This window comes from Marmota monax, unplaced genomic scaffold (genome assembly GCF_021218885.2).
Source record: "Marmota monax isolate L192 unplaced genomic scaffold, Marmota_monax_Labrador192_F-V1.1 WCK01_AAM20220418_F8-fsc00322, whole genome shotgun sequence".
Lineage (NCBI taxonomy): Eukaryota > Metazoa > Chordata > Mammalia > Rodentia > Sciuridae > Marmota > Marmota monax.
The window spans coordinates 888,589-914,883 of NW_026692168.1; the positions used below are offsets into that span (position 1 = coordinate 888,589).

The following is a 26,295-nucleotide window of genomic DNA, read 5'->3' on the forward strand; positions in this document are numbered from 1 at the left end:
TAGAGTACTTGCCTAGCACAGGAGGCACTGGGTTCAATCCTCAGCACCACATAAAAATAAAATAAAATAAAGCTATTGTGTTCATCTACCACAAAAAAATATTTTCTAAAAAAATATTTTTTAAAATGTTGGTTGTTTTCTTTCTTGCTTTCCTCTTATTAAATTCATTGAAATTTATTCTCCCTTGGATATCTAATAATTTATTCTTTACTCCTGAAATTTTTTTTTGTTTTCTTCAGTGTTTTTCTGAATTCAATAAATTCTCATTGCATTTGTTTTATTGTTTCTGTTTTTAGTATTTCATCTTCTCATGATAGTTTTGTTATGTCTAAGTGCTTGTTTGCAAATAGGTAATTTAGTTTAAATTATCACATAATAGATTTCTTTATTTCATGTTGATCTTTTGTGGGAAGACATTTCATCAGCTGAAGTGCTGCAATATTTTGTTTTAAGTTATTTTTTAAAAAAATAACCTTGGATGAAACTGGTCTTTTTGTACTTTTCATGAATTTGTAGACAAGATCACTAGTTGAAGAGTATTACTTTCTGTCAGTATAGGAAAGTACAATTTCTTTCATGAATAATACTGATGAAGTAGATGGAGAGAGAGAGAGTTTGGTTGACATAGCTTATTTCTCTTGTTTCTGTATGATTCTTAATTTTTTTTTCTAATGGACTTCTTTTCCTCATTTCCATATCTTTTTAAAAAAAGTTTTTTAGTTGTAGATGGACACAATATCTTTATTTTATTTATTTATTTTTATATGGTGCTGAGGCTCAAACCCAGTGCCTCACGCATGCAAGGCAAGTGTGCTACTACTGAGCTATAACCCCAGACCCCTCATTGCTATATCTTTAAGAGCACGATTGGTTCTCTGTTTGTCTGATTCTTAACAATGATTCTTTGATAATTCTAACTCTAGTCCTCTATACATTTCCTAGCACTTGGAGCTGTAGACAGCCAGGTCCCACATCAGTGCTTAGCATTGTAGCATTTGGTGCTGGAATTTCTCTTTTTGGAGGTGGTTTTGTCTATATTTTGTTTATAACCAAGCTTCTCCTCCCCCACAATGGAAGTTCTGTGTATTTTTTGGAGCTTATTTTTCTATTTTTAAGTAAGTTAAATTTCATAGTATTCTTTGTCTTGTGGTAGTGCCAAAGTTATAGGTTATATGTGGTATTGTTTATCCTCCTTGTTACACCTATGGAGTTTTAGGAGATATCCAAATTCATGGAACACCATTATCCTCTAGACCTGTTGCTTTTGAAGATACTCAAAAGTATTGTAGCTTTGAACTGGTTAAAAGAAGACAAATGCCTAAGAAAAGTTGGTAAAGTGAGAAGAGAATATCTTACTTCTCATTTAGGAACATGACATTTATTATTTTTTTCTGAGTTAGAGGGAGCTTAAACATTGAGGTAATCTTTAGTTGGCTCTTCATTTTCTTTGTGGAAGTAGGAATAAGTATGAATTTTTAAAAATTTTTTTAGTTATTAATGGGCCTTTATTTTATCATTTATTTATATGCGGTACTGAGAATTGAACCCAGTGCCTCACACATGCCTGGCAAGCAAGCACTCTACCACAATGCAGCCCAGTATGAAAATTTTTGATTGAAGGTAAAAATAAAGATTACCTTCGATATAGGTTGTTGATGGAGAAGGTCGCATAATTAGTGCTTTCCACACTGCCTGAAAGAATTATCTGGGGAGTTTGTTTTTTAAAAGCAGATTCACAGGCTCCTTGGGGAATCTGATTCATATATCTGTGTTTTTAACAGTCACCCTTGAGTGGTTCGTATCAGCTACATTTTGGGAAACACTGACATAAGTGATTCCCTTCACTATCACTTCCTCACCTGAAGCATAGTGAGAAGCTGATAAAGCAGAGAAGTTTAGCAGCAAAAAAAAAAAGTAGGTCAGGGCATGAAATCAGGGTTCCATAATGTGTGGACATTGGTGCTGGTAAAAATGAACACTTATTTAAAAATCTGATGAGAAGATGGGGTTGCATGTAGCTTAGGTTTCTAATTTCCTTAAATTTATTTGCCTAAATATAAGGGTAAAAGTGTGCTTAAATTTAACTTTTAACTCAGATATTTTATGGTCTGTGAGAATTCAAGGTTATAAATTTTGATGAGTTGAGAAATGTGTTTTGTGCTTAAATTATGTTATATAGGTGTTCTCTTTCTATAAGAAATCCTTCCTTCCTTCCTTCCTTCCTTCCTTCCATCCATCCATCAGATCTTTAAAGAGGTGACACCAACAGACTTAGGGGTAAAATTGTAAAACCAAGTTATGAGTGCGGACTAAGATAGATGGAGTAGGCTTGAGGTTAGGCAGGATTTGAGGTCTGATATAGATGATGTAGCCATAAAGGGAGAAAACTGGTTCAACCTAAGTAAAGACAGGATAGGAGATGTGGTTGAAGGAGGACTGTTGAAGGATTCTGGAATGTGAGTTTTGGCTATAAAGTGAGACTTTTTAGTTGAGTCAGTGATTTTTTTTTTTTTTTGAGAGAGAATTTTTTAATATTTTTTTTTCTGGTGGACACAACATTTTTATTTTTATGTGGTGCTGAGGATCGAACCCAGCACCCTGCGCATGCCAGGCCAGCACACCACCACTTGAGCCACATCCCTAGCCCTGAGTCAGTGATTTTAATGTGAGAGAATCTCCTGGAAGAATCATCTAGTATGTCTGTCTTAAGTATTGTAGACTGATGTTCACACATTTTTTGGCCATTCTACTCTACCTGTCATTGTAATATTTATCCTAAGCATTTGCTATGACATTTTTTGCTTATAAAAACATTTTAAACTAGTCTTTGATATTAAATTGCTGTTAGTCATAAAATAAGAAAACATTCTCCGTCGTGTCCCCCTTTGGTCCTGGATGAAATCCCTTCAGGATTGTGGTCTCTTTGGGACCGACCATGGTGCTGACCATGGTGCTGCCTATGTTACTGTCCATGGTACTGCCCATAGATAGCGTTTGAAATTGTTAGCAGCTTAGGTTTTTTTTCTTTTTCTATTTAGGAACACCAACCTTAAAGTAAAATATACTTGAAAACTAGAGTCAGTGATGATGGTACTTTAGTATACTTACTCAAATTTCTCAGTATGAAGATGACATACATACATGTACCCGTATGTGTATTTACACACACATATATATGCATTATGACATTTTGGCATTGTTATGGAGTCTTTAATGTACAAAATGGTGGCATAAGTATGCAGATATTTCTTTTTTACTTATTTATTTTTTAATATTTATTTTTTAGGGGCTGGGTTTGTGGCTCAAGTAGTAGTGCGCTTGCCTGGCATGTGTGGGGCGCTGGGTTCGATCCTCAGCACCACATAAAAATAAAATAAAGATGTTGTGTCCGCCGAGAACTAAAAAATAAATATTAAGAAAATATTTATTTTTTAGTTGTAGTTGGACACAATACCTTTGTTTCATTTATTTACTTTTATGTGGTACTGAGGATTGAACCCAGGGCCTGGCCCATGCTAGGCGAGCGCTCTACCACTGAGCCACAACCCCAGCCCTTTCTTTTTATTTTTTAACCATTTTTAAAAAATTTTTGATTTGTTATATATGACAACAAAATGCATTACAATTCATATTACACATATAGAACACAAATTTTCATATCTCTGGTTGTACACAAAATAGATTTACATCCTTCGTATCTTCTTACATGTATTTAGGGTAATGATAACCATCACATTACACCATCTTCCCTACCCCTATGCCTCCTCCCTCCCCTTTTCCCCTTTGCCCTATCTAGAGTTCATTTAATCTTCCCATCCCACCCACCAACAGTATATTATGGATCAGCATCCTTAAATCAGAGAAATCATTTGGCATTTGATTTTTTGGGGGATTGGTTAATTTCATTTAGCATTATATTCTACAGCTTCATCCATTTACCTTCAAATGTCATGATTTTATTCTCTTTTAATGCTGAATAATATTCTGTTGTGTATATATACCACATTTTCTTTATCCATTTATCTACTAAAGGGCATCTAGGTTGGTTCCACAGTTTAGTATTGTGAATTGTGCTACTATAGACATTGATGTGGCTATGTCCCTGTAATATGCTGTTTTTAAGTCCTTTGGGTATAGACTGAGGAATGGGATAGCTGGGTCAAATGGTGATTCCATTCCCAATTTTCCAAGGATTCTTCATACTGTTTTCCATGTTGGCTGCACCAATTTGCAGTCCCACCTGCAATGTATGAGTGTGCCTTTTTCCCTACATCCTCACCAAAACTTATTGTTGTTTGTATTCTTAATAGCTGCCATTCTGACTGGAGTCAGATGAAATCTTAGAGTAGTTTTGATTTGCATTTCTCTAATTGCTAGAGATGTTGAACATTTTTTTCATATATTTGTTGATTTTTATGTGGTATTTTTATGTATGTATATCATCTTCTGAAAAGTGTCTGTTCAGTTCCTTGGCCCATTTATTGATTGGGTTGTTTTTTTGGTGTTAAGATTTTGAGTTCTTTATATGTTCTAGACATTAGTGCTCTAGCTGATGGGCGTGTGATAAGACTTTGTTCCCAATTAGTAGGCTCACTATTCACCTCACTGATTATTTCTTTTGCTGAGAGAAGCTTTTTAGTTTGAATCCATCCCATTTATTGATTTTTGAAATTAATTCTTGCTATGCAAATAATTCTAAAATATGTTTTTTCACTCAATAATTTGTGTCATAGGCCATCCATCTTTATTAAATATAAAGTTTTTATTTTAATAAAAATTGCTATTCAGTGTTCCACATTCTGAATCTACTGCATTTTATTCATTGTTTCCCTACTGATGTTTTTCAGTGTTTGACAAAAGTATTGCAATGAGCCTTTCTGTAGATCCCTTTTTAGGCAAAGGTCAAGGGCATTTCTAGGACAGACACCTGAAAATGGAATTCCTAAGTAACTCATTAATATTTTACATTAATATTTAAGTATTTTTTCATGATATAGAGGAAACGCTCTCTCTGGCCTGTAAAAGTTACTTAGCAAATAACCTGAACTTTCTAGGAAATATTAAGAAGAAACAAAACTTCCAGAATTGGAGCAGGAGAGTATTCTGAAATTTTCAGACATGACTCAAACTTATTCTTTGATCTTTGATACTTTTTCCATTTTAATCAGGCTTTGTTACTTTGCTTTTGAAATATTTAAATGTGTTTGCCCCCTTTAAGATAGTAAGCCAAATATAAAAATATAATTACACAAGTAATTTAATTCAAAGAATTTACAGGAAATTCTTATACATAACTCAAGTGGTTAGAATATAAGAAATAAGCTTAGAATAGAATTTGGAGTATGAGTGACCACGAAGACTCACCTAGTTCAGTCCTCTTGATTTACAAATATGATGAATGAAGGCACAGAGAGCTTAAATGATTTATATGGATTCCTGCTGGATCCATGGAAACTCAGAGACTCAAAAATCCCCTTTGAAGAGAATATTTAGGTTTGCAAACCACTAGAATCTTTGCAACACTTGTTTCGTAATAATGATAGATCAACTGAAAGCTACACTACAGTGACTTTTCTGTTTAGCTTCTTGCTGTTTTACCATGCTAACTCACAAAAGTCCCATACCTCTTGTCCAAAGAAAATATAAAAATACAATCTTTTTTTTGAGAACTGTAGAAACTTATCAGATGTGTCTAGGACTAGAAGTTAATTGTAAACTTGGTTAAAAGCCTTTTCCTGTAGTTTTGGTCTATAGATCAGAGTTCTGTGTTGTCTTTTTGTTTTTGTTGTTGTTATTGTTGTTGTTGTGTTTTTAAAATATTTGTAAAGCCTGTGGTTTTTAAAAAATTGTATTTATCTATCTTAATTTGGTATATATGGCAGCAGAATGCATTTTGATTCATTATACACAATTGGAGTACAACTTTTGTGTTGTCTTTTGTACATAAAAACTTCAACTATAATTTCTATATAGATTTTTTTGAGATCGAAGTAGAGCTTAGACCTTTTGAATCATTTAGGAGTGCAGAATCCTTTTGGATTTTTGTGGATTTCTCCTCTAATATTTTCTGATTTTCTTGTTCATATTAATGATGCTTTTTAGGAAAAAAAAACTTTTTTAAGGTTTTCTTTAAAACTTTCCACTTAGTTTTATAATACCAATTCTAGAATGCCCAGATGTCAAGTTAGTATACTACTTAATTGTATGGCATAGTTCCTGTAATAAGAAAACTAGCATAAACAGATTAGAAAATGAACATAGTTAATCCATGCTGTGTAGCACTCCAGTGGCACATGAGGAACTTGCAAACTGAGCATTAGGCAAGCCACCTGCAGAGTGGTATATATGGGAGGAGTAAAAAATTTTTGTGAGTCAGCTCAAGGGAGGTTGCTTAGAAGAACTTCTACTGTATTCTAAAGAGACCATTGGCAAATTTTAGGACAGTGATCTATAGGGAACACAGGAGGAATATAAAGTTTATATGCATTAAGCCCTATCAAAAAGCAGTGATAAACTTTTTTAAAATTATTTTTTAGTTGTAGTTGGACACAATACCTTTATTTTATTCATTTATTTTTATGTGGTGCTGAGGATAGAACCCAGGGTCTTTCACGTGCAAGGCGAGTGCTCTACCGCTGAGCCACAACCCCAGCCCAGTGATAAACTTTAAAAAAAAATTTTACTGGACATAAACAAATTTTCTTTTTGGGGAAACTCAAAATGCAAAAATTCCCTTGAAGATTTCTTGGTAGCGTATTCTATTCTTTCTTAATGATCCCAATACATTATGATATAATGTGATACTTTTTTTTTTTTAAATACACTTTTCAATCTGACTTAAAAATCTGGGGGAGGTACATGCCACCTCCTTTTTTCCCCCTATACTCCTTACATACATTTGACAAAGGCTGTAATCCCAGCAGCTCCCAAGCTTGAGGCAGGAGGATTTCAAGTTTAAAGCCAGCCACAGCAATTTAGCAAAGCCCTAAGTAACTCAGCAAGACCCTCTTTCTAAGTAAAATATAAAAAAAGGGCTGGGGATGTGACTCAGTGATTAACCGCTCCTGGGTTCAATCTCCAGTACAACAATAACAACAACAACAAAAATACAAGAATCAGACTTTGTCCTATAGAAATGCTTCTTTGTAATTGTATGTCATTTAGGAACATTTCTTTTTACCTATTTTTCTAAAGCTATGTTATTTGAACTGTGTGTTATGTAATTAAAGATTTTTGTTGAATAGTTATTATATGATATAAAATTGCATGTATGCTTTAATATTTAAATTGATGACAGTGTAACCTAAAAGCCATTTTAGAACTTTTTACTTGGCTTGAATAGGAATTTTCTTATCTAAAGATTTTTATATATGCTTGTCTTGCTTCCTTTGTTATTAGCATGGAGATCATGGGAATTTTTGCTGTTGTTTCATTTATGCAGTTCATGAATGTATTAAGCACATGAAAAATACTGTTAGACACTGTTAATATAAAAATGATTTAAAAACATGGCTCTTGTCCTTTTCTAAATTTATTTATTTATTTTTTTAGTTTTTAACTATTTTAATGAATACAATTTAAAAAGACATAGTTGAAATTTATTTTAATCACAAAACTGAATATATCAAGAGTACTATTTTTATGTGACAAATATATAATTACTAATAAAGAAGATATATGTATTTAGAACTACATTCTCACAACTCCCTCTATTTTAAGGCTTTAGAACATCTTATTTATTTATTTATTTATTTAGTATTTTTTTCTTTTCTAAATTTACATGTAAAACTTACTATATTTCCTTGATAGAGTTAGGTGCTCAGTAAATGTTATCATAGCATATCACATTCTAACTTGCTTTAGAGTGAATCTCCCTATTAAACATGTTTCCCAAGGCTTCTTTTTAACCCCCTCCATCTTACTTTCCTGGGCAAAAGAATCTACCTACCTCTAACTGTGGTTCTTTCTTGTGTCAAATAAAAATCTTCTTTGAAAAGCACTTGCTATGCCAACTCTACTGGGACTTCTAATATTGTCACATTGTCCTCTGTTTAAAGGAGAAGGAGGAAAAGGTGTGTGCCACCGCACCTGGCTGTTCAGTATTTTCTAATGAATTCATATGAGGAAGAAAATCTCTAGTGGCTATTATTTTTTAAATCTGTGCCTGTGTGTCCCTCTAATGAAGGCTGTATTAAGCCCCTTTTGATCAAGTGCTGTTATGATTCATTTATTTGAAAATTAAGTTACTAGAAACTTAGAATTTTGTGTCCTTATAATTTAAAAAAAAATGCTTCTTTTTTCCCCTTAGTCTCCTTGTATACATTTGACAAAGCTAAACAGTGTATTGGCACAATGACCATCGAGATTGATTTCCTGCAGAAAAAAAACATCGACTCCAACCCTTATGACACCGACAAGATGGCAGCAGAATTTATTCAACAGTTCAACAACCAGGCCTTCTCAGTGGGGCAGCAGGTAGGTCTAAGTTTTCTTTATTTCTTTTTACTTAATAGGTATTCTAATCCCTGTTGTTATCCAAAATTACTTCTACTTTTTAACAACTGAGAGGTGCATAGAACAGATATATCCAAGATATGTGATTAAAAAGTAAGGGAGTTATACTTACTAAGCCTGCACAGTTCTAGTCAGAAAAATTCTAAAGTAGCTTTCAGCTTAAGATGTCATATGTAGTTACAGTTGCTTTTCCCTCTGCAAATTTAGGAACATTGCAGATATAAATCTGAGTTTCTTTCTTTTTTTTTAATTGCAGGACATTTGTTTTATTTCTGGGATATCTTTCTCTTTTCCTAATGTATTTCTGTATAAAAAGTAGTTCATGACATCTTTTGGTTATGGATTTGAGAATCTAAAAAAAATTGTGTATATATTCAATTTTTTTTTTTTTGTAGAAAATTTAAAGCCAAAACCTTCATTAAAAAACATTTGCCAAGGACTGTGGGTATACCTCACCAAGTTGTGCGAAGCCCAGGGTTCAATTCCAAGCACTGCCAAACAAAGAAAAAAAAGAAGACATTTGTCAGTATTGTCCTTTATTTGGACTTCAGTTAATATCATATAATTAACCTCCTAAGAAAGATTCTTCTTTTTTTCAAAATTTTACTTAAATGTGAGTTCATATTATTGTTTGAGCATTTTCTTTTGACCTTCCCATCACATTTGTCTCCTTCTTAGTGACTTTCTTAGTCATTTCAGACTCCTTCCTCATACCTTAGCTCCACAGCAGCAGTTCTAAGGTGTAGTCCAGAGACCCTGGGGTTCCCTGAGACCTTTTCAGGGATCTACAAAGTCAAAACTACTTTCATAATAGTGCCAAGATGTTTTTGTCATGTTCCTTGTATTCCACAAGTGTGTGGTGGAGGGTTGCTGACTACGTGGTTTGTGCTAGCACAGTGCACTGACTGTTGAAGCAGATGTGAGGTGTTTGCCATAAACCAGACATCAAAGAAATTTAGAAAAATGTGACAGCACCACTCTTCTTACTGTAACTACATATGACATCTTAAGCTGAAAGCTACTTTAGAATTTTTCTGACTAGAATTGTGCAGGCTTAGTAAGAATAACTCCCTTACTTTTTAATCACATATCTTGGATATATCTGTTCTATGCAAAGCTCCTCTTATTTTTGTTTCAGAAAATAGGGTTTTTTTAAAAATTAAAAATGTTATTTATGTTAACACATAATAGATTTATCATTATTAATTTTAAATTAATGATAAAGTTTTTTGTTCTAATAATCTCTAATATGATGAATGTCAGTGGGTCTAATCCACATAAACAAAAGCTCTTTGGAGTCCTCAAAATTTTTAGCAGTATATAATGGCATTCTGAGATTAAAATGCTTGAGATTTGCTGCTCCCTAGCATTCTGATCCCTAATGGCTTAGAAATGCCATGTGGGAAGTACTCTGACGTAAGTGAACCCAGTGCTCCACTGGTGCAGTTTTGTTTTGAATGGTCTGGAAGGCTCCCCCAGATGCCATTTAGCTGATAATTGTTGACTACCTGTCCATTGGTTTGGGGGCTATGCTTTATCCCTTACGGATTCCTGCATATTTTGGCTAATAATTGTATGCAGATTACCTACCTAAACTTTATTGTTTTTACCTTTGCCTTTAGCTTTAGTATCTTAGTAAAAAAATGCTTAGAAGAATGTTTAATAGAAAATGCTTTGGTGTTTGTTTTCATTTTAAACTCAATAACATGTATGTGTCAATAAATACATGAAAGAAAACACTCCAGAATAAAGAAAAGTAAATATCTTAGCCCAAATCACTATTCCTAGTATTTACTCTCATTTGTAGTGGTTAGTAGTAGTACTTTTGTACTCCAACTCATGGAAGAGGGTCTAGATTGTAGAAGGCACTCAACAAGTACTTGGTGAATTAATGATTAAGCATTCAGAGCTGTTTCTGCAATTGTGTGGCAGGCATTTTGTACAATCTAAAGCATGAATTTTATTTATTTATTTATTTATTTTTTTTAAAGAGAGAGTGAGAGACAGAGAGAGATAGTAAGAGAGAATTTTTTTTTTTTTTATATTTATTTTTTAGTTTTCGGCGGGCACAACATCTTTGTTTGTATGTGGTGCTGAGGATCGAACCGGGGCCGCATGCATGCCAGGCGAGGCGCTACCGCTTGAGCCACATCCCCAGCCCCTAAAGCATGAATTTTAGAGTCATACACCCAGGCATTGTTTACTGTGACTCTGAGCCCCATTGATTAGAATTTCTATTCCCGAGAATGTTTGGCAGAATTCATTATGTAACCTCCTAAAGTGTTTGATCCCTAGCAGATAATAAATTGTAGTTCCCCTTTATTCTCATTGGCTATGTGAGTAGTGTGCTGGTGGAGCATATTTGAGAGAGGTAAAAACTGGTTTTCTGCATTTGGAAAACATTGGTGATAATGTGAGGATCAGGCCATTATATCATGAAATAAAATTTCTCCCCTTTCCTCTTTTCTACATAGCTTGTGTTTAGCTTCAATGAAAAGCTTTTTGGTTTACTGGTGAAGGATATTGAAGCCATGGATCCTAGCATCTTGAAGGGAGAGCCTGCAACTGGTAAAAAACAGAAGGTGTGCTTTGTTTCTAATCTATTAAATAACCTTTGTGATATGAATTGTGCAGATTAATATAATTTTCCTAACTATTTACTTGCTTTGCATTTTTTCATATGGTGAATTTTCTTTTTGGTAGGGAGAAAAATGCTTTCATAAAGCATTGTTACTAATATACAAATTAAAATATACTTATTTGCAGACCTAATAGTAATTTGAGGTTTGTATAAGTATTCATAATCCTAGCTGAATGAAGATATTATTTTTGTTTTCACATTTTTTAATTGTTGCATTAGAACTGTACACAATGGTGAGATTTGTTACATATTTGTATATGCACACAAATAATATTAATTAAAGATATTTATTATAATATATGTACACAAATAATATTAATTAAAGATATTTATTATAAATAAAGAAGAAGAGCATTATTGAAATAAAGCATGTAGCAATTATAGGATGTATATAAAAAAGTAAAAGTGACTCAAATAATAATGGGGGAGATTTGCTTTGCACAGAGAGTTCATTTTCTCTTCATTTTTTGCCTTGCATTGAGAAGTCCAAAAGTCTGATATTAGCCTATTAATTATTATCTTTCTGTGTAGATTGAAGTAGGACTGGTTGTTGGAAATAGTCAAGTCGCATTTGAAAAAGCAGAAAATTCATCACTCAATCTTATTGGTAAGAGGTACAGTTTTAAAAAATTCCAAGTGAAATGGAACTATTATTAAATGTGATTCAACTAAAGTGATTTTCAAGCAGGGAAGGAAAAGAGAGGAATGTCCTTTCTGTGAGATGGATTATCCCAAATTCTTGGTATATTTCATATTTGTCAGTTATTCTGATGAAAAAGTTTAAAATCTTCATCTGGATCAGTGTTATCCAAATAGAATATCCAAATACAATATGAAACATGCAATTTTAAATTTCCTAATAGCTATACTAAAAATAAGTAAAAAGAAACAATGAAATTAATTTTTTAACTTTAAATTTTCTGATAATTTTAGGCTTATAGGAGATTTGCAGAAATAGCTCAGAGAACTACTATCTACCTTTCACAAACTTCCTCTGATGTGAACATCTTAAATAACCCTGTATAGTTAACAAAATTAAGAAATTAAGAACAGTAGCTCGTTAAAATAGCAGTTTCAATGCTACTAACTAAACTATAGACTTTATTTGGATTTCACCAGTTTTTCCCATTACGTTCTTTTTCTGGTCCAGGATCTCATTCAGGATCATCTGATATTGCATTTAGTGTAGTTTCTCAGAATTTCATTATCTTTCATGACCTTGAAAACTGGTCAGTTATAATTGGTCATCTGGTGGTTGTAGTAAATGAGATACTGTCATCACTTTTATTAGTGATCAAAGGATGAATGCTTTGGACTATGTTCATAGTCCATCCAGTCCCATTCTTGTTCTTTAGCCCTGCTTTTTTAAAAATATTTTTTTAGTTGTAGCTAGACATAATACCTTTATTTATTTTTATGTCGTGCTGAGGATTGAACCTAGTGCCTCATACATGTGTGGCAAGCACTCTGCCACTGAGCCACAATCCCAGCCCAGCCCTACTTTTATTATATTAAAATAATGCAATTTAGTATTGAAGAACAGTAGCTCATCAAAATAGCAGTGCTATTAACTGAATAATAATTCTTACTTTTGATCAATTTAACTATGTTCATATCTACTACATTAGAAAGTAGAGGGTTTTCATTGATTGCATACTACTGCACACTATCATTTTCAAGTTTATGTAACTTTCTCTGCATGTGTGGCCTATTTTCTTGGTCCATCAATTACTATTTTATCTTATTGTTTATATTAATTATAAAATATAGATAGACATTCCCTTGAAAACAACTCATATTCTAAATTTTTATTTTTATACTGTGTTTTATAATTTTTTGAGTTTTTTTTTTTTTTTGGTTTAACATTTTTCAAGCATCTTAAGTATACCTCTACATATAATTTTTTATGACTATATAATGTCATTTTATAAATACTGGGTATGTTCCAATATATTTTTGATCCAACACACATATTTATTTATTTATTTATTTATTTTTACACCTTTTGTTAAGATATTTTATCTTAAGGGCATTGCATAACTTTCACACAATGCAAGTTATTTCCAAGTAATCCAAGCAAAGGTGTGATAGGCTTGCAGTTAATTTGACCACAAGAGGGCAGTAGAATGTAAGCAAAATATTTTTGATAGCCTAAAAGAAATCTCAAAACTCTAACCATAAAATTTCTTTAATGTGATATTTTAAACTTTTAAAAATATGATATTTTCTTCCCTGACTGTATAAAAACTATGTTCTTACCTTTTGTTGTTGTTGTTAATAGTAGAGGTACTAAGGTAACTTGTTCTTTGTATGTGAAATAGTAAATGTGATTCTGTTAAGTTACTTTAGGTGGCACTCTGACATTTAAATTAAATATTTTTTACCCTTGTAAGAGAATCTGTAAACGTGAATTTTGTAGTCAATGGTCTTTAGAGTGATTTTAGACTTTTGTGGACATTTGAAAAAAAGCAAATAAGACATCAAACTCACTAGTGTATCTTCTAGGCTAAGGGGGGGTTACGTACTGATTATAAGCTTAATCTAGACAAGTACATGTATTTTTAAATATAACTTAACTTTTTAAGAGCTTTGAGAGATTGCTAGATTTCAGTTGCCTTTCTGGCAACTAGTGTTGTCTTCATTTGATATGCATGTGGTGTTTCTTCTAATCAACCAAGTTAATTAATTTGGTTAGATTAAAGGCTAGTGAAAACAAGTTCTATGAATTGATGACAAGTAGACTACAGCATAAGTTTAGCTAGTCGTTTTGAAAATTTATTACTGACCATAAATGGGAACCAAAGTAGATAAAGCAAACTCACTCTTTTTATTAGAAAATCCTCCAAGGGTATGTTCTTCTTTGAATAAGGGTAGCTTGTCTGTTCACTTGAGATGACCAGAGAGTATCTATCTGTGTTTTTACACTTGGAGGTGAAGTTGTTGTTTCACATTTGATTATATTTATTTGACACAGGCAAAGCTAAAACCAAGGAAAATCGCCAATCTATCATCAATCCTGACTGGAACTTTGAGAAAATGGGAATAGGAGGTCTGGACAAAGAATTTTCAGACATTTTTCGACGAGCATTTGCTTCGCGCGTATTTCCTCCAGAGATTGTGGAGCAGATGGGTGAGTTCAAAAGGGAAAATTTCATAAAAGTTTATATTTAAAAAAAATTAAGAGATAATCTCTTTTCAGTGATTTTGAAATTATTCAAATCTGCCAAAATATTTTTTTTCAGTTTTAACTTTTTTAAAAAAATAAGTTTTCTGAAAATTTTTCAAAATCTTTAATTTTATGGTGAAATCATAGAAATAATATTTGGGTTGTTCAACTTATTTAGTTAGTTTAGAATTTTTTTTTCATAGGGCATATTTAGAAATTTTACCTGATTCTAAAGATTCATTGTGGGTCATGTTTACCCTGCTGAATAATCATTATATATGATTATTATTGTTATTATTAATCATTATCTATGCTGCTTCTTTTTTTGTACTATAGCATTATCTCATTAGTATATCTTCATACCTGGTAGATGGATACATGGCATGTTTTTAAATTAGATAAGCTTGATCCAAAAAAAATTCAGGATATACACAGTGGTTTCCATATTGCATATAAAGAAATGCTCTATGCATTTATCATTTTCCTCTTGAAGGTTTATTTAATTTATCTGTGTGAAGTGACTTTATTTGCCCAGTGGAAATGCTGTCATGACTGCTTTCATATCCATATCATCCGCTGGATTGGAATGTGAGCAACAGAATATCTGAGAAAGGAATTTATAACATAATAGCTTCTGGCAGTCTATTAGTGTAAAAACAGGATCTCGAAAAACAGAGGGAATACAAATATGTTACTCCCCTTCTCTCACCATTCTTTCTCTTTAAATTGCTACTGGGAGATAAAAGTATATTCATCATGGTGGGGATAAGAACTGCTTTTTAGGCACTAAGTACTTGGATTGTATTAGCCCCCTATTGTTGATAGCTTTTCTGCCTGGTCACTCACTCGAAGAAATTACAGGCACGGCACACACCTGTTCACTGGGTAAAGGTCGAGTTTGGAATTGGATTAAGAGAAAATGACAGAGACCCTCATCACCTGAGTTTTATACACCTTGAAATGACAATAGCATACTCTTTATCTGAAAGATACAAAGGCCAAGTCAATAAAAAACAGAATTCTAATTTGGAAAATAGTAAAAAGTGGGATAACTCACTATCATGGTAGTGTATTTTAAGGCACAATAAATCCAGAAAAGTTTTTGATCTAGACATGGAAATATTGTTTAAGTGTATTTGGGTAAAAGCAGAGTTGAAGAGATGATTCCAAATGTTTTAAACTTTTCATATGAAATATTTTTATTGGTTTTCAGGACTGAGACCTAGTGATTCAATCTCTGAACATTTATACTATCCAGCCAACAAATAAAAAAATAACTACATCTGTAGTAAGCTGTGTCTTTGATTATAAATATTTTCTGTTTGGAAGCTCTTGAGGATTTCGTTATTAGACGTTAGTTTCTTGTTGGTATGTTATCCAGATCCTGCTCCTGAGGATCTGTCTGGGGTAACATACATAGTTAATACATAAAAGTAAAACTCCTACCAGTCTGTGACTTTGTCGACTGTACAAGAGTTTGAAATTCAATAAAAATAGGTTTAGAATTTATTAGTGAATTTAACCTGTTTCTGGTATTTGTATCTAAATGAGTTAAATTATGGTTGTATGCCTTTTATTATTCATGTGTTTTTTAACTAAGGACAGTAGATTTGAATTTTTGAGTGCTACTGTCCAGAAGCTTTCTTTTGGATTTGTTTTTTCTAAGATGTTTACATTAATTCAGTTATACAAAATATAAGTTTTGTTGTTTTTAAACAAAAGTCATATATTTTCTCTTTATGGCTTTTTGCTTTTAAGAAGCATGCATTATCAATTTGATTTAAAAGTCAGTTAATGTAAAGCTACCTTGGCTTTTTAGCTGAATAGAATAATCATTATTTCTTTATTCTAAATGAAGTTTCTGAAAAATCTAAAAAAAATTAAGCTACTGTTTTATGGCTAAATGACTGAGAAATAATTCTCTTGCTATGCATGTGTCATTCCTCATTATCCAATAGAAGCTTCTTCCCCCCTCCTTTGAATTCTGGGGGAATTAGACAGTAAAATTCTTCCTTGCACTCCAGATACACTGTGGTCATAAAGTTCTCATTAAGTTGGTAAAGATATGTAAAAATGAAAATTGCTGCATTTGGATAGAATATAAATAAAATTATACAAGTGTCTCTTATGTGTACCCTGCATTCTTTCACTCTGCCAAGTAGGAACAAAATTGGCTGATTGTTTTTTCTTCACTCTTTGTTAACTAAATAGGCAAAACTATGGTTTTGGATTCAATTAGACACTAGGTATGGTCGGTTAAATCAATTAAAATAAAAATATTAGAAAGGAATAATTTATGTAGGTTATAAGGCTTTTTGCTTTAAGCAGATAACTTTATTTTTGACTAAGAACAAATCATTATCTTACATGGAATCTGGAGAACTTCTACTTTGTAAACGGGAATTTTAACCAAATGGATTTTTTGCCTATATATATCAGTTTTTCAAATTTACAAAGTGATAAATTTAGAATTTTCTTCTGTCATTGTGTTTATGAGATTGATCACAGTGCTTCTGGGTAGTATAGTTCTTTCCTTTTGCTTGTAAAACTTCATGTTTCCTTTTCAAAATTAAAAATGTAGGTTAGATACACACAGAATATTGCTGTGGGGGTAAAGAAGACTAAATGACTTAACCAGAGGCACACAATTATGCGGGAAAATTAGGGATCAAATGATGTGACACATGTAAAAATAACTGTCATAGAATTTCCAATCTCTTGAAGTACTTTCAGATACATAGTGTACACCTTCTTGCTTTTGTTATATCTTTGAAGAATTAAAACCAAGGAAGTCCTTAAAGAAAAAAGGAAATCACATAAAGCCAGACAGACAGAGGGATAGAGGCTATCTGTAAGAATAGGAAAGGAATGACTTTGGGGGACTATCACCTGAGGCATTTGCTGTTGTTTTAATCAGGATAGCTACTTTTTTCTTGTCTGTAGCCCAAGTGTAACAGCTGTTCTTTGGAAGTATGTGGAAATATTAGCAAAGAAAACAAGACCTGTACCTTGATGTTAGTGAGTACCAAATAGGTATTTAGTTAAAATGTCCTCCAACCCCCCAACAATAGATGTTTAATTAGAAATGACCTTAAATTATTACTTTGTGGGATAACATTCAGCGCCATGAATCCTAGGGCAGAAGTGTGAGCATCAGAAGTTGGCGTCTGAAAGTTCAGGTAAATAAGAGCAGCAAGCGGATTGCTGCCCTTGAGCATTTTCAGATGCAATTGAATATATTCTTCTGTTCAGATATTACCACACTTGTTCCCCACGTGCAATTTGTAGAGAATGCTCATGATAAATAACTGACTGATTAATTACTGAATTCTCATTGTAGCTCTTTTGTTGGCAAAGAGAATTTCTGCAGAGAAACTTCATTTTTCAGCATCCCTGGCAACAATCTCTGAACAGTAACTGTCAAAACAAAAAACTAAATCCTTTTCAATGAATACTGGAATAACTGCTAAATGTAATCTGGGGAGTAGGTCTGTAGCTACCCAAAGAAAGGAGCTTTGGCAGAGGAGCTAGAAGAGAAAGGGTATAGAGACTGTAGGTCTCTGCCTCCCTGTCTTTCTAGAATCTTCAGGCTCTGGACATGCAGGCCACCTAGCGGGGAAGAATGCCCCTTGTTGTGGTCTTGTGCCCCCATTCTTTGAAACTGAAGCTGTGTTCTTTTTGGTTGTCTTTTCCCTGTGCTTTCCTCTCTAAGCCCATTTTCAATCTGTATTTTTAAGGTTTCTTTTGAAATTCAAGAGGAAAGCAACTCTTTTTTCTGATATCATAAGTAAAACTAGTTCCTCTATGAAGTAGAGCTGTGGAGAAGATAAGGAGCCTTTCAATCACACCCAGACATCTTTCACATGCTAAGAACAGTGCAAATAAAACGTAGTGGAAGAAAGGGTACCAAGGTTTTGTGTGAGCCATATTTGGGAGAAAGGGAGTTCTGGCTAAGATTAACATAAACACTGACACTCTTAAAATGCATTTTCACACCCCCACTCATGAGGAGAGATTGCAATTTAAATGGGGGTTAAGACATCTAGCCGAACTCCAGGGCTCTGTAAAAGGAACCCTAAGGCTAAAGAGCTTATCTGAAATTTGAAAAAAAGAGAAAAAAAATGAAGCTTTCTGACATTCATCTTTTTTCCTTGTATTAGTCATAACTTGCTTTTCAGCTATATTTTAGGTTTTGAATGCCAGCCTGACATCTGTTCAAGTCTGCCTGCAATTTATTAGCAGAGAAAAAGAAAGCAGTTGCTTAGTAGTAAGATATACAAAACTTTTCCCTTCTAATTTTTCATTAACTGCTTATAGATGATACCTGAATATGAAGAATGTACTAATTTACTAATTCTTACTTTAGATCAAGAAATTTATATAATTTTTTAATTAGAAGAAAATGGCTTCTGACCATGTGATTTCTAAAATCTCTCCAGCAGGGTTTAGAGACAAAGCATATAGCCTAAAAATATTATAGGTAACTTTTATAAATCGAAAATTTTACTTTGAATTTATACTTGAATAGAAATATGTAGTTATGCCTGTATCTCAAAGTCAAACTATGTAAATTCATTTGGCCTTTTTTTAGTTAAAGACAGACTTAAAGACAGACTTTAAGAAATAAATCTTTTGGAGGGGTAGAGTTGTTTACAGAGTCACCAGTGGATTAGATTTCCTGGCAACTACAGTTTAGTTACTTACAGATGAGCAGTTGGGTCACTACCAAGTTGAAGTCTAAGTCTTAACCTGAATGTCCATTGGTAGGGAAATGATTAAATAAACTATGATATATCTACATTATAGAATATAACAGAACCTACCTTAAAATGAAATAGCTCCAAATAAACAGACATAATTGTGTTAATAAATACATAAAACTGAAAGTAAATGCATCATAAACTCAGGACATGTTAAATTGAAAAAGTTGTTTACTTCTGTGAAAGGAAGTTAGAGGAATGAAGGGAGACTTTTGTTCTTTTACTATATTATCCCCCTCTTTGTGTTTTACTGTGGTCTTATATCTCTAGTGTATAACTTAAAAAGCAAACAAACAAAAAGATAATGTCACAGGCTATTTCTCTTTTGTAGCGGCCATTGGCACAGAGCAGGCAGGGCACAGGTATGTCCTGTGACCTTCACAAAACTTTCAGTGGAAGAGAAGAGCCAAGGGTTATGGACCTGGATTCTAAGGACTTTGATGACAGAGGATAGAAAGGACACCTATCCTACTTTACTAAAAAGAGAAAAGCAGTTTCTCCATTCATAACAAACAGCTTCCTCCCGGTACTGTCTGTGTTATAGTGGTAGTTTGTCTTCCCTCCAAACAAGGGAACCTTTGTATCCAGGTCTTTAGGTGGCTGAGGAAGCAGTGGAGAGGAGAAGGGAGAAGGTATCTTGTGGGAAAGCAAAAATTTTGACATATTGGGAACTGTTCACAAATTTCTTTTCAATCTTAAAAAAATCATTCTATCGACAAATTTCACTCTGTGACTCCTCAGTAAAATGGTATTTTCTCCTGTCTTATGTTTAGGTCAGTGATGATAATGATGATGTTTAGTGGGAGACACTGTTCTAAGTGCTTTAGTTATTATTTTGTGTATTAATTTATTTAATCCTCACAAAAACCTTATGAGGTAGATGCTGTATTGCTCCCATTTTGTGGAGCAGGAAACTGAATCTCAGAAAGGTGGAGTAACTGGTCCAAGGTTTATACTTAGTAAGTGGTAGTATCAGATTTGAACCCAGGTGCTCTGGACTCCAGTCCATGCCCTTAACCCTTATACTGTACTCTCGTGAAGCCCATCATGTGAAACCATTACAGTGGGTCTTACTAACCCCATTTTGGGGGAACTTGGAGGCACTCTGTGAGGTTTTCAATCCAGCCAAGGGTTTTTAATCATGGCACCATGGACATGTTGGGTCAGATGGTTATTTGTAGAGGTTGACTGCCTATACATTGTAAATAAACTACTTTTCTAGTAATCTGATATATTCAAATTGTTATGAGCTTAAGAGCTCAAGAGACACCAAGAATCTATGGTAGGTAATGCCCAACACATAGTACCACCTTTTTCATGTTTTTTAAAGTACTTATTATCGCATAATACACAAAGGCAGTGGTTGCTACAGGTACGCCAGCTAAGTTCTGTCTTAAGTGAGCTTCCAATCTAAAGATGAAATATAAATATTAAATAATTATTTAAAAGTTAAGCAACATAACCTAACAAATGATATCAAAAGCCAGAACATGATTAAATACCAACTAAGCGATACAGATGATAAGTTATTTAGGAGTTTAAAGAGAATTAGTGAAGACTTCCTGGAGGAGAGAGAGCTTGAATGAGGTCTTAAATGCTGAGTAGTTTTGAATAGGAGGAAGAAAGAGACTGCTTTCTATATTCTGGGAAGAGGGACACACTAAGCAAGGTATAGACTTTACAACTTAAACCAGTTTTACAGCCCTATTGTTGGAAAGAAACAGAAAGTAAGGCTGAAAGTCAAGTTGGAGTTGTGTTGTGGAAATTGATGAATCAGAAGATGACATTTTTTCCTAAATACTATCCCTGTTAAAGCTTGTAGTCAGGCTCTAGGCTTCTCTGTGCTTCTTCTGCACATCTATATTCATAAAATCTAGTCATTCTGTAATTCTTAATGTATTGTAATTATTCATTTGCATTATACTCCTAAGGCAAGGTTTCCCAACCTTTTTGTGGGTACTGAGGATTTATCCCAGGGACAATTACCACTGAGCTACATCTCCAACTCCCCACCCCCCTTATTTTTTTATTTTGAGACAGGTTCTCACTAAATTGCTTATGGCCTCATTAAGTTGCTAAGACTGGCCTTGAACTTGTCATCCTCCTCCCAAGCTGCTGGGATTACAGAAGTGCACCACTTTATCTGGCTAGCTGGATAATTCTGTTGTGGGGGCCTGCCTTGTGCATTGTAGGATGTTTCACAGTATATCTGTCTTCTATCCACTCAGTACCAGGAGTTGTTCCCCAGTATCCTATACCATGTAGCGATTAAAAAAAAAAAATTATGGGTAGCAGAATCATCGTGCACTGAGAGACACTGTTCAAAGGCCTTTGGAGGTACAATCATAATGTCTTCTTTGCAACTTCAGGGTTGTTTGTGATCTACAGGTTGTTGTTGGACTAAGAACCACTGTTACCAGTACATGATAAGGTAAATATTGGAGATCAAGAATGAGCAGTTATAAACTTTCATAGCAATTTCACATTACTATAATGTTTTAAAATGGTATTTTACAAAAAATGTTATAATTTGTTGAAAATTTTAAAGGAAACAAAAACAATGTCTGGATCTTAGTTCAAGAAATACTGCCATATATAAATATTTATTTAAAAATGAAAATTTAGGGTCTAAGGGTGGCTCAGTGGTAGAGCACTTAACTAGAGCCCATGTGAGGTCTTGGGTTCAATATCCAGCACTGATTAAAAAAGAGAATGAATTTTTTGATCAATTGATTTTAATGGGAAGCTATTTGAGAATTTTCAGCAGTGGAATAATGCAATTAAAATTAATATTGTAGGGTAATTGAGATGATTATTCTGTCTGGCAAAGATTGCCCTGGAAGAGGTAAAGAACTGAATAGTTTGGGAGACCAGTGGACTTTAGTAGTCTGGTAGTGTGGACATAGAACCTGGATTAGGGTGATGGTATTGAGAATGGAATGGGAAGAACTGATATGAGAAATATTATAAAACAAAATTGGCCAAATTTGGTGGTGAATTATTGTGGGTGACCGATTTGGAGGCAAAACTCAGGTCTTGCGAGAAAATGTTAGAAATAAGAAAATCACAAGGACCCAATTATGGAGGATTGAAGAATGTCCCTACACATATTTTCAGTCCCATAGGAAGTAGAAGCTGACTTGAAGATAGCAAGGAACAATTGTTGACAATTTCCTGGAGGCTAGCTTCAATCAGTCTACATGTTTAAGAAGCATACAGTTGACCATACAGTTGACCATTATTTCTTGAAATAGCCTGTGTGTGTGTGTGTGTGTGTGTGTGTGTGTGTATGTACACATTAGGGATTGAACCCAGGGGTCTCAACCACTGAGCCACATCCCTAGCCCTTTTTCTATTTTGAGATGGGTCTCACTGAGTTGCTTAGGGCCTTGCTAAGTTGCTGAGGCTGGCTTTGAACTCATGATCCTCCTGCCTCAGCCTTCCCAGTTGTTGGGATTACAGGTGCGCGCCATCACGCCCAGCCTGAATATCCTCTTTACTTGACTTCCTTTGCTTCAACGTTTTCTGGTTTTCCCTTTACCTCTCTGCTGCCTTTTTTCTGTCTTTTTTATGTCCCTTTAGATCTTGGGGTTCCTCAAGAGTCTTACACCTACTTTTTTCCTCACTCTAATTATTCTTCCCCAAATTGATCATATGTACTTCCATAATATCTTTTTGCCATTAACTCCCAAATATGCATATTCTTACTCTGTCACAAGTGTAGAGGTTGGATTTTCACCAGCATAACTTGTTGTCTATCTCATGAGCATGCAGTAAGTTCAAAATTAATCTCATTCAGTTGCCTCCTATTTCTCTCTAGGCATGCTTTCACTTCTGTGTTTTGGTCTCTGGTAATATGCTAGCTAAAGATTTGGGCTTTTATAACTTCTCCTCTCTTTCCCTCAGTCCTCATTTTTAGTAAGTCACAGAATAGATAGTCAATTCTGTAATCTCACTGTATCTCAAATCCACCCAGTTCTCTCCATCTCACCCTGCCACTCTTCCTTCAGGACACCATTATCTCTTGCCTGAAATGCTCCATAAGCCTTCAGCCTTGCCCTTCTCTAATCCATTCTCCACACTGTAACTGAAGTGATTTTATAAAAAAGGCAAGTCTGATCCTGTCACTCCACTGGCTCAACTCTTTAGCAGATGCCCTTAACTCCTTCCACACTTTACAAGCCCTGTGTGATCTGGCATCTGCCAAACTTCCCCGCCTCATCTCAGCCTATGCCCCTCCCCTGTATTCTGGGTTCCAGCCAACCTGTGCTATTTTCAGTTCCTCTAATTTGCCATGCTACTGTCTCTTACCTCTGATTTCTAGGGTATGTTTTCACCATGTCTTTACTCGATTTCTGTTCATCCTTCAGGCCTTAGATTTGATCTTACTTTTTCCAGAATGCTTGGACTTTAATACTCTTCCTATATATCCCAACAATTCCATAAATTCTTTTATGCATTATTACATTGTATTACAGTTACTTATTACATGAATATGTTCCAGACTCTCAACGTATACCCCCATATTTCTACCTTTGTGAACACAGTGTAAATTCAGTAAGAGTCCTTCTTCATTTTGGTCACTGCTACTACTACTTCTGGCATGGTGCCTGGCTAAAAGTATAAAATTTATAGAAATGCATAAGTACCAAGAACTTGATTAAGTAGAACACTTGGACAGTTAGGCCTAAGCCCTGCCCTCAAGATGCTTACAGTCTCTTTGTGATTAACAGTAACACTGTTTGTACATCGGAGAGCAGTATTATGTACAGCATAGTATACATAGTATACATCATGACCATGTAGGGAAACAGCAGAGGTATCAAAGGAGTAAGCACTGAGCCATGTCATTTAAAAGTCAAAGCATAGGGCCAGGGTTGTGGTTCAGTGGTAAGGCGCTTGCCTAGCATATGTAAGGCCCTGAGTTCAATCCCCAGCACCACAAAAAAAAAAAAAAAAAAAAAAAATGAAAGCAGATATGATGGTTATAGGTCATTATTAAGTCTACTTAAATCCTTTTACTAAAGGATAGATAGTATTGGCAAAGACCTCTTGGATTAGTCCCAAATGGAACTTGACTCCAGAAATAAGGGCAAAAATACTTTGTACTTGTCAGCTACCCCTCGTTTCACTGGGAACTGCCATTCTTATGTAAGGATGCTGTGACAGTGTTGAAATACAAGGACATTGGGACCTTAGTGTGTGTGCACACATGCATGTGTGTGTGTGGTGGGCACGTGCCTGCATGAACACATGCATTTTCTATTTCACAACTGTAAAAATAATGCATCTTCCTAAAATATTATAGATAATGCAGAGTAAAAAGTGATATCTTTCCTCATTTTACCCACTCCAGTCTTTCTAAGATGTGGTCACTGTAATGATATTGGCATGAATCTTTTCAGACCTTTTCCTAAGCATTTTATACATTTATGTATATTTGTTGTAACTACCCATGTATAGATTTATTTTTTAATTATATAGGATCATATCAGTCACTGCTCTGTGTTTTTGGTTTTTTTTTAAACACTAATAGTGTATCCTGAGCTTTTTTTCCATGATAAAACATTAGATACTGTGGCCAGGGTTGTGGCTCAGTAGTAGAGCGCTTGCCTGGCATGCATGAGGCACTGGGTTCAATCCCTGGCATCACATGAAAATAAAAATATAAAAAATAAAATAAAGGTATAAAAAATGTAGATACCATATTATTTTTAGGAATTAATAATATTGGCAAAATTGTGTCTTCCTTAGCCCTATAGTGGTAAATTAGCATCTGTTCCTCAGCGGTAAGAAGGCTTTTGGACACATTAGAACATAGTTGGCTTAGAGTCTCCCTTTACTACTCATTGCTTCCATTCCCTGCACTTAGAAATGCAGATCACTAAGCCCTATACTCTCTGAGCATTGGTACCCTTACCTGCAGATCTTTTTATTGACAGTCTAATGTGAAGAAAAATATTTTCTAAAATAGTACCTGGATGACTGTAAAACATTTCATAGAGGATAGCTGGTATTGCTGTATTGCCAAAAGGTGCTTTTATAGCTCTGTAAAAGGTAAAATTCTATAACCTGACCTCTTTAATCAAATATTAAGATATGTTTCCTTTTAATTTAATTTTGCTGTTGAAAAAAGTTAACACCTGAGATTATCTTCTTAAGCTGTTTTGTAATTACCCGTTTTGAGCAGTGTTTGTTGATAGGTAGGTAGTCAAGGGGACACTTAGGAATATTTTTTCTTTATTTGTGAACTCATGCTTTGGCTGATTTATATTTACTTTTTATCACATTCCATCAGAGAAGAGCTGATAAATGCTCTGCTGCTTCTATAAATCTTGTCAGTTTCTTATATGTGATATACTGACTTGGAAAAACAACCACCATCTTGGTAGATACAACAGAATGAATGTTGGGGGAAGTGAAGTGGAAGAAAAAATCAGTAATGTAATGCCCACAAAAAGTGGCCTGAAACGTAGACATTATTATTCTCTCTGATTAGGAGAGAATTTCTACCATGATTCAAATAAGACTTTCCTTAGAGTTCCATGTGTTACTTAGAGTGATTCACTTTTAATATGTTTAGCATATTTAATATCTTCATACTTTTAGAAAAATACCCATAAAATCTTGGGTTTTGTTTTTTTGCTTTCTAAAGAGTTAACACATTGTTCTTTCAGGTTTTTTAAGTTAGAGTAGACAGGAGTAAATCCCCTCCATGTACCATTTTATTAATACTGCAGAATTTGATATTGGAAGTTGTTGTAGATAATGTACCAACTACTCTAAAGTTTTATTTGTGACTGAGTTCTGCAGCAACGCTTCTGGCTTTAATATAGTATTTTTCCAATGAGCGAGTACAACTTTGAGTCCTATTCCTATTCCAAAGTAATTGAAAACTGATATATAAAGATGTAAACATCTGTAGCTTGAACTTCTATACTGTTTACACATGTATTTACTTGAATTTGTCCACAGTTATATGATTTTTTAAAAAGTGCTTTGATTTTAAAGTCTATCTAGAATTGTGTCATGGGGATCTTAGCAAGACTTAAGAGCCTTTTGATAATGAATGGTTACTATAAGATAAACCTATAATTAGTATGCTGCTAATCCACACACTAAATATATTCAGTCAATTCTCAACTATACATAGGAGAATTATTCACATTGCAAATTACTAGTGCATTCCAGGGACATTTCCTTCTTGATCTATA

At 34.0% G+C, this 26,295-nt stretch overlaps 1 protein-coding gene across 1 annotated transcript in view; it reads left to right on the top strand.

The window, feature by feature from the left end:
• Nsf (N-ethylmaleimide sensitive factor, vesicle fusing ATPase) overlaps nucleotides 1-26,295 on the top strand; it is a 148,834-nt gene that overhangs the window by 33,002 nt on the left and 89,537 nt on the right. The window contains exons 5-8 of the mRNA XM_046421262.2: nucleotides 8,309-8,475; nucleotides 10,989-11,096; nucleotides 11,687-11,762; nucleotides 14,130-14,285. Coding sequence (XP_046277218.1) covers nucleotides 8,309-8,475; nucleotides 10,989-11,096; nucleotides 11,687-11,762; nucleotides 14,130-14,285 — 507 coding nt within the window. The remainder of the gene's footprint in view (nucleotides 1-8,308; nucleotides 8,476-10,988; nucleotides 11,097-11,686; nucleotides 11,763-14,129; nucleotides 14,286-26,295) is intronic.